This window comes from Pocillopora verrucosa, chromosome 9 (genome assembly GCF_036669915.1).
Source record: "Pocillopora verrucosa isolate sample1 chromosome 9, ASM3666991v2, whole genome shotgun sequence".
Classification (NCBI taxonomy): Eukaryota; Metazoa; Cnidaria; class Anthozoa; order Scleractinia; family Pocilloporidae; genus Pocillopora; species Pocillopora verrucosa.
Genome location: NC_089320.1, coordinates 12,710,287 through 12,724,963, shown reverse-complemented (window position 1 = coordinate 12,724,963; position 14,677 = coordinate 12,710,287). Strand labels below are relative to the sequence as shown.

At 37.9% G+C, this 14,677-nt stretch overlaps 2 protein-coding genes across 2 annotated transcripts in view; one reads left to right on the top strand and one right to left on the bottom strand.

Moving 5' to 3' along the window:
• The first annotated feature begins 98 nt into the window (after positions 1–98).
• On the top strand, positions 99–12,478 carry LOC131798913 (uncharacterized). The gene is made up of 12 exons (XM_059116576.2): positions 99–362; positions 2,841–3,425; positions 3,873–3,932; positions 4,717–4,873; positions 5,613–5,713; positions 6,065–6,112; positions 6,625–6,744; positions 6,921–6,979; positions 7,962–8,177; positions 8,937–9,049; positions 9,375–9,532; positions 10,215–12,478. The coding sequence occupies exons 1-12, from the start codon at positions 135–137 to the stop codon at positions 10,389–10,391; spliced, it is 2,022 nt and encodes a 673-aa protein (XP_058972559.2). The 5' UTR covers positions 99–134; the 3' UTR covers positions 10,392–12,478.
• A 184-nt stretch (positions 12,479–12,662) lies between these two features.
• LOC131798920 (interstitial collagenase-like) overlaps positions 12,663–14,677 on the bottom strand; it is a 2,956-nt gene continuing 941 nt past the window's right edge. Inside the window, exons 2-4 of the mRNA XM_059116585.2 lie at positions 14,494–14,677; positions 13,466–13,782; positions 12,663–12,726 (exon numbers count right to left, since the gene is read on the bottom strand). The exon at positions 14,494–14,677 is cut by the window's right edge and continues 199 nt beyond it. Coding sequence (XP_058972568.2) covers positions 12,722–12,726; positions 13,466–13,782; positions 14,494–14,677 — 506 coding nt within the window. The 3' untranslated portion in view covers positions 12,663–12,721. The remainder of the gene's footprint in view (positions 12,727–13,465; positions 13,783–14,493) is intronic.

Sequence of the window (14,677 nt, the reverse complement as noted above, 5' to 3'; positions counted from 1 at the left end):
ACATAAATGGCGAGTTCGCTTGCGCACTTGGAAACGAGGCCAAAATGTGATAATCATCCCCAGGCTGCCTCCATGACTCGACATTGGTAAAGGAACGATTAAGTTTAAACTGATGAATAGATAGATGTCCTAAGATGGGCGAAGAATCGGTCGATATAAGCGTTATAGAATACTTCAAAACTGGAGAATCACTGGATAAGAAGAAGAAAAGGAAGATTCTTGACTTGTTCAAGTTTTTAGGGGGAGGAGAAAGCCCTACCGAAGCGGTGGAATTGACCGTCCGTCGAAATTGGAATCTTCGCGAAGCACAGCTGAAGGCCGTATATGAAATGGTAAAGCTTGTTGAAAATCCACCAAGCTTGGTAAGTTTTAAGAGGAAAATATTTCCAGATTTTATCTCACTAAGAAGTGATTTATATAATTTACTTTCTTTGCGATACTTGGCGATGGATTTCAGAGTTCCTGGAAATCTATGATTGTGCGAAATTTAAATATAATCCGATGGAAGGTGCGACCCTCATGAACAACACGAATGTAAACTAACTAAGGAACGTTTGATCTGTTAGCCTTACTATGCAGTGGTTTTTAAAGATTTATGTCGATTTTCTTCCTTTAGACAGAGCGTGTTTTTATGAACGTAAGAAAATGCAAAACTCTTTTTTGTGCCGATCATCCACCAGTAATCTAGATTTAGCCAACGATACATTCATAAGCTTTCAATTGAAGATATTCGAACAGTAAAGAGAAAATGTTTTGCGTTCCTTTTGAGATACAACCAAGACAAATACAGAATGTGGAAACTGAAATGGTGAACCATTGATGTAAGCATGTGTGGTCTCTTCATTTCGAAAGTTACGTACTGCAAATTGTTTAAATATACATGTATTTGCATGACGAATTACAAGAAATTGGTTTCAGTTTTACAGTGGCTGTGATATTGTTACTATGTATAATGTACCCATTCATTGGTATGATTACCTAACTGGAAGAAGAATTTTAAAAGAGTTCACCAAAGGTGACTTTTGTGTGGAATAGCCCTCACATCAAAGAGCTTGAATAATTATTGAAAGAAGACAAAACAACACAGAATCAGTCTGGTTGTCTGTTTGAACCTTGGAGGATGTAATGGGCATTTTCCATTAATTGAGATATCCTAATATCTAACAAGGCTTCAGTATTATAATAAGGTACATTTGTAATTAATTGAGCTCAAGGTTAAATGACGATATTGCTCCTTGCATGTCAAAAGGGAGTTCATACCTGAATAGTTCAACAATAAAATTTGAGCTGCAATTGCTATGTGGAACCATTTGCATCAAAAAGAAACCTTGACAAATAATGCTCTAAATTGGCGTGACTACTGTTCTGCATGCAATAGAGAGGTCCATCTTATTCGTAATACCAAGCGCTCTTTTTACTGAGACTCAACAACCTTGAAAATCGTAAAAACCTTTGGTGCATTATTTGTAGTCTTGCACCCTCCAAATGTTCCAAATTACCAAATCATTCAACCATTGATGATAAGAACTATCATGATTATTATGATAATTATTGCCTACCTTTATAATGAGCACTTTGCCAATATCTTTTCTTTGAGGGCCTTCTATTACTTCTGTTAACACTCAGTTGAATGAAGTTGCTAGAACTGTATCTACCTGGGCTGACAATAATTGTCATTCAACACTTCCAAAACTAAATCTGTACTCCTTACAACTCTGCAGAAATGCAGTACTCTTACCAGCTCAGCGCTCAATTTCCAGATAGGTGGTAGATATATTGAGCAAAGGGGCCAAGCCAAGTTGCTTTGATCTCATTAAATACAGGAAACTTTTTCTTCTTTTCAGCATTCTCCTTAATATGAATGCTCCTAATTGCTTCAGGAACAGATTTCAGTTTCTGTCTGATTTTCATGGACCTTTGGGCTGTTATACAAGAGCCTCTCTCTATGACTTAAAAGGTGCTATACCCACATGGTAACACACTTGCCTATAGTCCTACTAAACTCTTCAATGAACTCAGTTCTGACCTAAAAGAGTTCTCTACTTCTTCCTCTCTGTTGACATTTGAATTTCTTCCCTCTTCTCTGAAATCTAAATTACGAAATCTATTTCTCTCACACCTATCCTCTTCTGAGCACTTAGAGGATCTACTGTGTTCAATTTGCCACTATTGTATTCATTGTTAATGTTCTTCATAATGCCAACCACAACCCCTGTTGAGTATTTTGAACATATTTCACTCTCTTTTATGAATTTATATAGTACAATTATGTGTTTTTAAGTTTTTAGTCAATTTAGATTTTTAGAATTTCATTGTGTGTTTATAGTTTATTCTACTTTAGATATCATTTCTCTTGTATATATATTTAAATTTATTTTTGAGGGCTGTACGTTAGGAAACTAATAGGTTATTGCATCACCCTCATTCATTCATCATTCATTATCCAAGGGGAATATGGGGGCATTTAATTTCTAGCATTCTTGGCTTTGAAAGGAGTGCCAATCATAATAATTTTTATTGACCACAAATTTTTTTTTTTTGAACAAAAAGTTTTTTCTTAGATATTGTAGGTGGAATTGCACTTTGAATACCTTCCCAGCCTCTTATCTATTTCGTAACTCTTTCAGAAAATTTTGAAGCTCATGGTTTGTAAATATACTTAGTAAATGATCATCAATGAACAGCTAATAGGAAAAGAAGAGCAATCGGTTAGATTTTATGGGTATCCATGACACTGCTCACAGGCTAAACAGACTGCAGTAGAATGCTGATAACTAGCTTTTATTGAAACCCCTGTTATTGATGTCTTACTTTTTTGTCTTTTCCTCCTTTTTTTTTAGAAAACTGGAAGTCCTGAGAAAAAACTGGTTCTTAGTGTCCTTATTAGCTCAAATCTTCTCAGCTTTGTGGTTAGACTTCTTTGGATACGTGTTCCTAATGAGTGCACAGAGAACAGTGAACCTTGGAATGCAGGATATTTTAATAGCCTGGTAGTCTTGAAACACATTTTGACTCTTCCTCAATATACTCAAACAAACCGATCACAAATTACAGAATTGAATACTGTAGAAGCTGTGTTGGACTTCTGTGATGCTGACCTTGATCTTTTAGCATGTTATCCAGCAGTATGTGCGTTAAAAACTTTGAGTTGTTTACACCGTGAAACTTGTGACAAAATCATCTCATTAAATGCACTCCCAAAGCTTGGAAACTTGATTTCAAAAGATAATTGTCAAAAAATGGTTGTCAAAGCCTATAGGCGAGGAGTACAGCCATATGAAAAACGTGTTTTACGTGATCGATATGATCAGTCTGAAGAAAACTTCAAAGATTTCACCGTTCCTTCCATTGCTGATAGAGAATTGAATGTTTTACGATCCTGGAGCTGGAAAATGCAGATGTCAGCTTCTATAGTAATTCTACAGGTAGGAGTACAGTATTAAAGTGGATAACTTTGTAATTACTATAAATTTTTTAAAATCTTTAAAATTATGTTCTGTGCTGGTAGAGCTGGAAACCCTCAAATTTGGAAAAATATATCAGATAACCTACACCTGTATGATGGCAATGAAGTGTTGCACAACTGTGTGTAGTCTCAAAACTCAAATTTTGCTAAAGGTTGGCAAACATTTTTTGTTTTCACTGAACACAGGTATCCAAATAATACTCATAGAGGTTCTTGAGCGCTCTGGCACCAATAGCATCTGGCTTTTTATACATATCTTCAAAGGATCTAAAGGTTGATGCAAATTTTGAGCAAAGTGGTGTTAATTTACTTCATGATGCTAAAAACAAGTGAGCTGGTGAATGTTGCAAACTGTAAATTATGTGTATACCAAAATTTATTTTTGATTTATTAATTTTCTTTCAAGGTTGCAGAACAGAGTGATAAATACAGAAAACTTGTTTATAAAGATAAAACAATATTAAAGGTAAGTTGCATTAAGTGAAATACCTACTAGGAGACTAGAACTTTAAATTGTTTTTGGTGCCTTGAGTATTACGTGTGTACTGTAGAATTCATGTGTTAAATTTCTGCTATGGCTGTACTGGTACATAATGTACATGTAGGTGTGCATAAATGGAAGTGTTCAAGCTGCATGCAGAAGTATGGGTGGTCAGAAAGTTAAAAAGGTTAAAGAACTTTTTGAAGTTGATGGCTAAATCATCTCAGTAGCAGAAGATACATTAGACATCTTCAGTAGCAGTAGAAACAGTAGACACAGTAGAGACTTCAGTAGCAGAAGACACAGTAAATATCTCAGTAGATTTAGTAACAGTAGACATAGTAGAGACTTCAGTAACAGAAGACACAGTAAATATCTCAGAAGCAGGAGACACAATAAACACCTCAGAAGTAGAAGACAGTCAACAGACATCTCAGTAGTAGAAGAGAGTCAATAGAAATCTCAGTAGCAGAAGACACTGTACACATCTCAGTAGCAGGAGACATGGTAGACACCTCAGTAGCAGAAGACATGGTAGACATCTCAGTGGCATAAGACACAGTTAAAGAATAAGAATAAGAAAGTACCCTTAGACTGTACAGTTGTACCCCACATCTGAATGAAAAAATGTAGAGGGCCAGGCAGATAAATCTTTATATTATCCAAAGAGTTGGCACTCTGACCTGCGGTGTCCAATGAACACTCTGCCTTAGGTAGATGCTACACATGTTGTCTAAAGGTGAAATTTCTGGATATTTTTGTCTTTTAGGCCTTATTAAAACGGTTTAAAACTCCTGCAATAACTGCAAATGACTGCAACATGAGTGCAATGAGCATGAAGGTTGTTGGCATGTTGGGCCTGAGTGAGGAGTTATGTTGGCAGTTGATGGATGTGAATGGTATCATTAGATACCTGGAAGATGGAAGTATGTCAAATAAATATTGTTTTTCTTTCTAAATGTGAATGAGAATAGTCGTAAATTTTTAATCATTGGCATTCAGAGATAAAATTTGCATTCATATGGTAGCCATACATTCTAATTATATTAGAGACAGGGAAACATGTAAACTTTCATCCTCAACTCCTTTTGAAGTAGATCACAATTTGATATTGCACGTGAATGGGTCATCAGTTTGTGAATGCAGGGTAAAACCCCTAATTGACAGAGCCAGAATAAACTCTTTCAGAAGGTGGGAAATCTTGTCCTGTTTCAGCAAATTGTCTGGGGAATTTGATGATGGTACTGGGGGGGTGGAAGAACCTGCAAGGCTAGTGGCATCACTTGTAAATGGAGCACTAGCACTTTCAGTTGTATGATTCCCTAAATTTGGAAATGACAATTATGGGGAGGTAGGCTTATAATATTAATACTTAAAAGGATTGTCAGATATTTTGTTTGCATTAAATATGATTCTCAGATCATATAATAAAGTCTTAATAAGAATAATAAATTGTTGTGCTGTTATGTATGAGTCCAATCCATTGCTAGTTGCTGTCTCAACCCAGCAATTTGATGACCCTCTTATATGATTGTTATTAGTTTTTCTTTAAAGAAATATGACTGTGAATTATATAATCCTCAGTAGTTGAGATTGTTCTTTATCATGACAAAGAAGGATTCCTCAAGTGATAAAATATGTTTTCTTCCCTCTAAATTTCTGCAGTCCTTTTGCCTGACAATGGACCACTAAATTCATATTTGGAGACAATACTGCAACTGTCCACACACAGTGGTCGCTGTAGAAACAGATTACTGGAGAGTGAGGTAAATGCAAAGCTGAACCTACATGTTGCAACTGCTTGTAGCAAAATGTTCAGTTCTTTTCATGTTTAACTTTGCGAAACCATTGTGAATTACTGACTAGCAATGTTCATTCTTTGTCCTCAAATACAAAACAAAAGTAACTAATTAAAGGTGTTATCTTGATATGAACAGGGTGATGAAGATCAAATCTTATTATGGTACATGTAATGCTCAGCTAATCTTTTTCTTTCAGTGGAGAATGTACTTTTCAGTAACTGTAGAAACTGTGCTCCATTTTCTCGATCTGTACTCTACAGAATTTTTGTAGATGTTGTTTCAATTGTGTTAATACATTTTGTAACATTGCTGCAGGAAATTCTCCATGCTCTTGCAAGATACATGTTCTCTTTCCACAAGGAGGTAAGTACATGTACCATTTTTTTTTTGCTAGGTTTCTTTCCTTCTGTTCTAATTGAGTAGTCAATGCTTTCTGGACATACACTTTTATACCAGATGCTCTACTTTTGATGCACTGGCATTCTCTTTTCTGTCAAGAACCTCCATTCAGATTCTATTTTTGAAACTTTGTGTTCTCTCATCAGCCAGCACTAGTTGTTTCAGAGTACATTCTTTGGCTTTAACTTTGAGATTTGATCGATTTATAACTTTTTCCAACAATACCAATACCTTCTAGTGAAGTGATGAGAAATACATTTAGCCAATATATCAGAAAAAAAAAGTGTTATCTTGATTTAATACCAAATTATGTCCTTATCTTTGAGGTAATGCATGGCAGCTTGAAAAGGAGAATTTCATTTTAAAGGGGTGTGAAGGAGCTTTCACTGTTCTTCATTTTGAGTCCAAAACAATTCAAACATGAGTGAATCAGAAGGGGGTTGCATATTATTTCAATAATCTCTCATGTGCTGCAGATTGAAGGCCCAGCTCTACGTACCATTGCAAACCTGGCAGAGTCTGAAGACCTGGCTAAGAACTTAATAAAGTGTGGTGTAACTCCAAAAAGTATGGCCATAGTCATCACTTACCATCAGGTATCAGCACTGGAATTTGCATTATTTTTTTATTTATTTTTAATTTGAAGACTTTGTATGAGTCTTGCATATAAATGGACATTGGTAAAATGTAACATTTACCTATGCTGTCTTAATTAGACTACACATGTGAGCGTCAGTTTATCCATTGATTATGGTTTTTTTTATTCTTAAAGCATTCTTCTCGCCAAATTGCTGAAAAGATAGAAAAAATCCTGCAGCGTACCTGTGAAAAGTAAGTCAAGATTTAGATTACAACAGTCTTCCTCTGCTCACAGGTGTTGCACTTAGTAAACCCTATAGGTGATCAGATTGCTTTCAGGGAACAATGAACTCATCATAACAGGCCTCACTCCCAATGCGAGGCTTCGTTTCGCTTTGTAGCTCAGGTGGTAATAACACCTCTACAACGTTTGGAAGGTAGAGGTGCAATCCCTTTTGAGGGCTGCATTTTTTTCAGAGCCTCTATATTTTTTGCAATGTTTTCAATCGCAGTTCGGTCATCACTTGCAATGCTTTTCAAGGTGGTTTGATAACTAGCTGTAAATACCTAGATGTTAAGCATGTTGGATCTTACAAGCTGTTGACGAGAGGGTGAACCAGTTTTTTCATGTACTTTTGAAGCTCTCAGGTTACAGATTCAGGTTAAAGTGGCAGTATAGTCAGTGCGTCAGACTCCATAAGCAGTAGTCTGGTTTTGAGTCTTGCAAAGGTCATCGTGTTGTGCTCCTCACTAACAGTTTGTTCAGAAAAGCACGCAGTAACGAAAACGGGAGATTCGCCATTTTGTTTAAGCCAAAATCAGCTTGGCAGAATCAACGATTTTGACGAATTTTAGTCAAATTCGTCAAAGCGAAATTATCTTGGCAGATTTGACGATTTTGACGAATTTTCGCCATTTCGTTACTGCTCGCATTTTTGGACATATCTCTTATTCTTTAGCCAAACACTTCACTCTTGCAGTGCCCTTCACCTCTAAGGAGTATCAATGGGTATTAAAAACCCCTCTGGGAAACCTGACAAAATCTTGGGCGGTTACCTGCGATGGACTGGCTTTCCTTGTTGGGGGAATGCTATTACTCGCCGTCGCTTAGTGATACAGAAATGGGCGATCACGACAGGGAGATGTGTGTTACTCGGTTCTAAGATACAACCTCGTGATAGAGAGGTAAATTTGTTTGGAATTAACATTTTCCCACTTGGAAATCTCTTTATAGAGAATGGAAAGAAGAGGAGGTAGCATTTGGTAGCAAACAGCGTATTGAATTCTTCTCACGTCTGGACGAAGATCAGGCGCAAAGTCTAAAGGATCAAGGCAACAAAAAGTTTAAACAGGGCTTGTTTGACGAAGCAGTGAAACTTTACACTGAAGGATTGAACTGTGTTCCTTACTGCTTAGAAGTGAACAATGCTAGAAAAGATGGATCACGTTGGTAAAGAAAAATTTATTTGTTTTCCAACGCGTGGAGAAACTAATAGTTTTCGTTTATGGAGTCGTGAGATTCATGTTAAGGTCTGCCCTCGATGGCAATGGTCTTTACGTTGTGTTCCTAAACACAGTTTTTAAACTCAGGATAGTCCGCCTCTCAACTCAAGTAGTTTGCATGAAAGCAGCTCCTGGCGAACTTGATGAAATTTAGTTTTTACGTTAAGTTTAACCCTTAAACTTCAATGCGTTACCATGACAGAATTTCTCCTTACATTAATAATTCTATGTCGAGCAGACTACTGATAAGAATGAATAGCATTATCAATTAGGGGATTATTAGTTGATCCAATACCAAATTCTCCTAACGAAGATCATAAGAATTGTATGGCAAACTTTTAGGAGAATCCCGATTTTATACTGGGTGTGTTGGGGAGGGGGAAGCATGAAGAAAGAGTTCGTCAGGCTGTCAGATAGTGTAATCTCATCGTCAGGACGAGAGAACTAAAGCAAAAGTCATAATTTGCGTCAAGAGACCCAATTAATGCCAATGATCACCTCTGCTTAGGTGAACGAATTACATGTGTAAGTAATTGAGAAAGTCCCTTTTGGGACCGCGGGATAAACTGGTGCTCCTGAGTTGAAGCTATTTTACTAATTGATTCTTAATCTGTCATCAACTTTCATACCTGGCCGAAAACTGACGAGCTAGAGAGTGGCATGCGAAATCTTAAGTCGTTTTTTATCTTTTTTTTTTTCCTTCCAGGTGGGTTTTACCAGCCGTGTTGTACAGTAACCGTGCGCAGTGCCACTTGAATAACTCTGACTGGGAGAGTGCCTTGAAGGACTGTAACGAAGCAATGGCAAGGTGCCTTGAAGGTGCGTAGCAAATAACTAATGTTGGCTCGTTCGTTTGTTTTCTTGACATTTTGCGTTTCTTTCTTTTCCTTTTTTCCGTTTTTTCTCAGTTTCCGTTCATATTTCTGCTTGCCCTTTACTACAGTCCTTTACACGGTGAAAGTGTAGAAGATCTGCTCCATTTAATAATAGACATCAGCCTGTGAAGTCTTTAACTACTGAATATTGACAAATTTAACACAAGCTCGTGTGTCCCAGGTCGGTGAATAATTACGACAGTAAATTATCGTCGACTAGAAGCATTAATTCAACTGATATTTAAGTTTCTCTAAACTTTTATTTTCAGACAACGATGAGTCCGAAAAAATACTTCTAAAAACTATGTTCCGTCGCTCTAGAGCATGGATGGAGTTAGGCTATCTCTTCAGAGCACTGAATGATATTTCTCACTGTCTGAGAAACCAGACGCCCGGTGAAAGTAATTTCCAGTCATATTACTGGGAGGTGAGAATGACAAACATGCATTATTATCTTTACGAAAGATATCAATGTCTTGGCAGTTGAGCGGGGATTGTGCAGTGGTAGCCAGAAGACAGGGGTAAATTTTAGCGTTTTTCCGGCCAGCGGAGGTACTTGTTAGTGCGACGCCAGTGCGAGGTGTGCGCGAGGGAAGAAGAGGAACAAAATACACCCCTCCCACCCTCTCCCTAGCGCTCCTCCTGCTCGCCCAATTAAGCTAAAGATGGCGCGTGTTTCACAGGGTAGTGCTGTGATGAAAGAGGTCAAATCACGTGTTGAAGCTGCGCAAAGACTAGTTCCTCCTTGATAACGAGGGGTGGAGACACAGTTAGGGTAGTTGGAATTCTCCATTTATTTGTAAGAAATTGTTAACCCTTTTCTCCTTAATATCAGTATGCATATTCTCCATTCTGTTCTCCATATATTCCCCTAGGCACTGATAAGGAGAATTTGTTTAACAATAAAGAGCTTCTTTTCCATTGATCGCGCGACCTTAGTGTATGATTCAGGGGTGACATCGTTTGGAGAAATTAGATGCTGGTCACTCGAAGGAGCCCAAGGGTTAATACAACAAGGGAACACATCGTGATTCTTGTGGTTTTTCCGTTATTTCTTCCTCTCCATGATTGATAAAATGGCAACGCTAATGTTTGTTCATATGTTCCAGATTATGGTCAAGTACCGCAGTACATGTGGCATAGAACCTATCCGTCGCTGTGGTAACTGTGTTGGTGGAGAAGGGGACAAGTTGAAAAGATGTGGAAACTGTGACGAGGTCTACTGCAGCCGTGAGTGCCAAGTGTTTGCTTGGGAACTGGGTCATAAGACCTATTGCAAAAAGTGAGAAAAACGGAAAAAGAGACAGTAAGATTTCCGGTATACAATTGAAATAGTAATACCTTGAAACAACTATCGTTGTTAACCACCGAAAATTGTTGTTTGCGGCCGGATATAAGTTTTTTTCGTGTTTAAAAAACTCAAAAAAGATATGTTTAAGTTTTAAGATAAGGGAAAAGCAAAACATTGAAAAAATCTCACAGGACCAAGGAATCTACACTATCGCTGCTTGCTTTTACCGGCGAACTAAAAGAAGGTTAGTTCTTTTTATTCGAGAAAACAAGAACTCCTGAGGTAAATTTCATGCGCATGCTAGAAGCGCCTATGATGCGGCTTTTGATAGTGGGGAGTAGATATGGCAACTAAATGTCGGCCACTGTGACCTTTACCAGGCGTATTGATAGTAAACAGACGCAAAAATAGCATGGGGTGAAGGAGGGAGGTAGGTTTTTGTTGGGTCGCGGAAGGAATGCTTCTTTGTAGCGAACTGTCCCAAATTTTCCTCTTTTGTCGCTGTGCGTATTTGGCTTCCCGGTGATTAGGCAAGATGGTGGGAACATCTTTTTGCATGGTACTACCTGGAAACGGTTACCTTTATTTAGCGACTATAACTTTTTATTTTCATTTTGTTCATTGCTTAATTTGTTTGCTGTAATTTTAATTTAGTTATGGAATATCCAAAGTCATTGATACGATCATTAGTCAATAGGATTTATATAATAAGCTACATTTTGATTGCTTTTTACTTATGATATTAGAGTACGGACGCATAGATGACGTCACCATCGACACATTTCGCTTCTATACTATATAAGTGAAATAGATTCCAGGTTGCCGTGCTTCTGTTCAGTCATAGATCACTAAAGACGTTAACCCTTTAACCCCTAAGAGTGACCAGCATCTAATTTCTCCCAACAATATCGCCCTTGAAACAAACAGTGAGGTCATGAGAATAGAGGAAATGATCAACAACTAAAGCGGCTACTGATTATTAAACAAAATTCTCTTTGTCAACACCTTGGTAAATGTTTAATGAATGGTATGGAGAATATTGATACTGATGTTAGGGGGTAAAGGGTTAACATGTTTTGAAACATCAGTGATACATTCAGCTTCATGTTACTTTGTTTTTTTTCCTACCGCATTTTGATGTCATCCGTGATCTGTTACTGAAAGACGGCACGGAAACATGGCATCTGTTTGTTACTGTTGAGAGTACTGCCAGCAACTGAACGGGACGTTGCTCTAAAATGTGGTCGATTCATTTAGCAGTTCAGCATTTGGCATTTGGGCGTCGTCTGTCCATATTTCCTGATAATTTTATTTTTTTTTACGTTTGTGTTTGTAAATATATATAGCCATGGATATGTAACTAAAAACGTCTTCTCCTAAAGCCTATTTGATTGCCGAAGACTGGGCCCCTCCCCTCAGGGATGCATTCAATAACTTTGCTTTACCAGAAAAGTGAGCTTTTAGTGGAACAATTGTTCCTAGGAGCCACTCGGCCATAGGCTTTACGTTTGATTGAATTGTGTTACCTTAGTGTAGACGTTGGTATCGTTGTTAACAGGCAAAGCTTAGTGTTCTATGATACATTGTGACTCAACTGAAACACGTCAGTTCGTGTACCGAAGTGGTTCACCCTTTTAACCCAAAGAGTGACCAGCATCTTATTTCTCCTAACAGTCGTACTGCTCAATCATTCATTAACCTTTAACTCCCATGAGTGACCAGGACAGAATTTCTCCTTACAAGTAGACAAGTGACGAAAATAAAGACAAATATCAATTTGCCTTTATATAAGTTGATCCAATACCAAATTCTGAAAACTAACATCACAAGAACAGAATGGCTGACAGTAAGGAGACTTGCTAGAGAGATCTTGGGAGTTAATGGTCAATGATCGCCAACCTAAGAAGCTCAGACTGTTGAACGAACTCCTCTTGTTAGTACTGAACGAAACGTACAGAGAAGTGTTGGAGAATATGAATACTGATGCTGGGGTGTAAAGGGTCTTAAAAAGCTTCGTTTAACAACATGATTAAAGTTGTAAAACTTAGAATGCGGAGAGAATAAATTGATTTCAAAAACGAAGACAGTCTTTCAAAACGACCTTGACCCATTGTATCCGACTGACTGTAGATTTGTTTGGTGTTGTGTTTTAACTGCTATAAGCTAACCAAGTGATAGGATATCAATATGAGTTTTCCACCAGAAAAAGAAAAAAAAAGAAAAAAAGGGAATGCAGGGTTCAACATCAAGAACGAAATTTTTTTATCATGCATTTTATTAAGTGAATTCGCATTCCACTGTCGTGACTTGATATCATTTATGGGATCACCCTGAAAGACAAAAACTGCATATGTAACGGACTGGACACTTTTAAAATCTTTCTAACCACATTAATACAGCCAATCACTGTTGAAACTTATAGTGATCAACTTTGCTGAGTAGCGTGATGCCAATGACTTTTTTTCGTAGCAAAAGAAAACAGCTTTATAGAATTAGGCTTTTTGCATAGCACAGATCGTCAAGTTCCCTGATATATTGACTTTTCTCATTTCTTTTATGAAGTTGAACGTGACAACATTAGAGTTGTTTTCAACTGAGGGTCTTAAACCAAAACAAAAGTAATCTGAGCGACCAATCAGAGCAAAGGTTACATCATCATTGGCCAACGAGGACGCAGGAAAGCGCTGATGAACAAATCGTTTTTGGTTGAGAGGATGGCGCGAGGTTTCTGGACCAATCAAAGGGCGAGGTGAAGTAAAACCAAAGCAATCTTGGATTACTTCGACAAGCAAGGAAAACAAGCAAGGTGCTTGAAGCGCGGAAAAGCGCTGATGGGCAAATCGTTTTTCTTTTGCATGTGATTGATTAAGTGGATGGCGCGGTTTCTGGACCAATCACAGGAAGATGTGAAGTCAAACCAAAGCAATGCAAGATTACTTTCGACGCTTTAAAACTTGCCCTAAGATCCACTGAAGTAGGTATCTAAGTTATCGATTACAGAGTTCAGTCTTGCTAAAAGAAGCGAGAAAACTTCCCAATCAACTTCCTTTTTAAGAGCTTTCCACATACCATAGAGCGACCTTATCCCATCAATGTCGTCCTGATGCAGCTTGGGTGTACCTCGGCTTGCAGTCGGCCACATCACTGTGCCCTTCACGTCAGAGTGTCTAAGTCCTAAGGCGTGGCCAATCTCGTGCACAGCAACATAAAGTAGGCTCTGTGATCCATTCCACCATGAACCAGTCTCGGTGAAGTATTCATCATCGTCAAAATGAAGTCGACCATCTTGTGGATAAAAAGCATGAGCCAGAACCTTGCCTTTACCATCAAAGTCGGAATAACACTGCCTTTCGCCTGGGACACCATAGTGCTTTCTTTTACCAAAACTGAAAATGAATTACCAGTCAGTAGCTTGTAAAAAAAGGAATTTTGTTTGATATGCCAACACCGATAATTTAACGGAGTGTAATTTTCTTTTCAAATGTCATCGAAATTTCAGTCACAACAACGCATAAAATTTGGCGAAATTAATTTGCATCATTTATGCAGCACAGCATTGTGTGTATTTTGTAGCCTGTTTCAGAAAACTAAAATCACCAGGCAGAAAAGCAACGACAATCCATGTTTGAAGGTCAGCAACTGACCAAACAAGCAAAAACAAACCGCCATAAAGAAAACATTTGCTCATGGAAATTTATTGGAACTTGGAACTTTATTGGAACATGGAAATAATTGGAACCAAGTTTAAAGGTCAGCAACTGACCAAACAAGCAAAAACAAACCGCCATAAAGAAAACAGTTGCTCATGGAAACAACCAATCGAAGCTCAAAAGAAGAAAATGACAAAAAAAAAAAAAAATCGACAGACAGGCGAAGAAATGAACAAGCTGTCTGACTAAACAGACTGACTGACTGACTGAATAAATGATCGATTGATCGATCGACTCGGTGAAAAAATGGATTGTGAAAGAAAGGAAGGAAAGGAAAATGAAGGAAAGGGAGGAAGAGAGATTGAATGAATAACAGAAAGAATATAAGTGGATGGATGAAAAACTGCTCAGACGATTAAATGCGAAGTTAAATTGATGACAGTAAACCTGATTCTGAAGTCTGCATTCGAAACTGAAAGAGTTCTTGTAAACCTCAGCTTAGATGCCACGGCGCTCCACATTTGAAATGCCCGAGCCATAACTCTAGCCTGATCGGCTTCTGACATGTCTTCGCCAAAAGACAAGTAGTACTTGAGATCTGTTTTACGCCACTTTCCCCATGTACTGAATC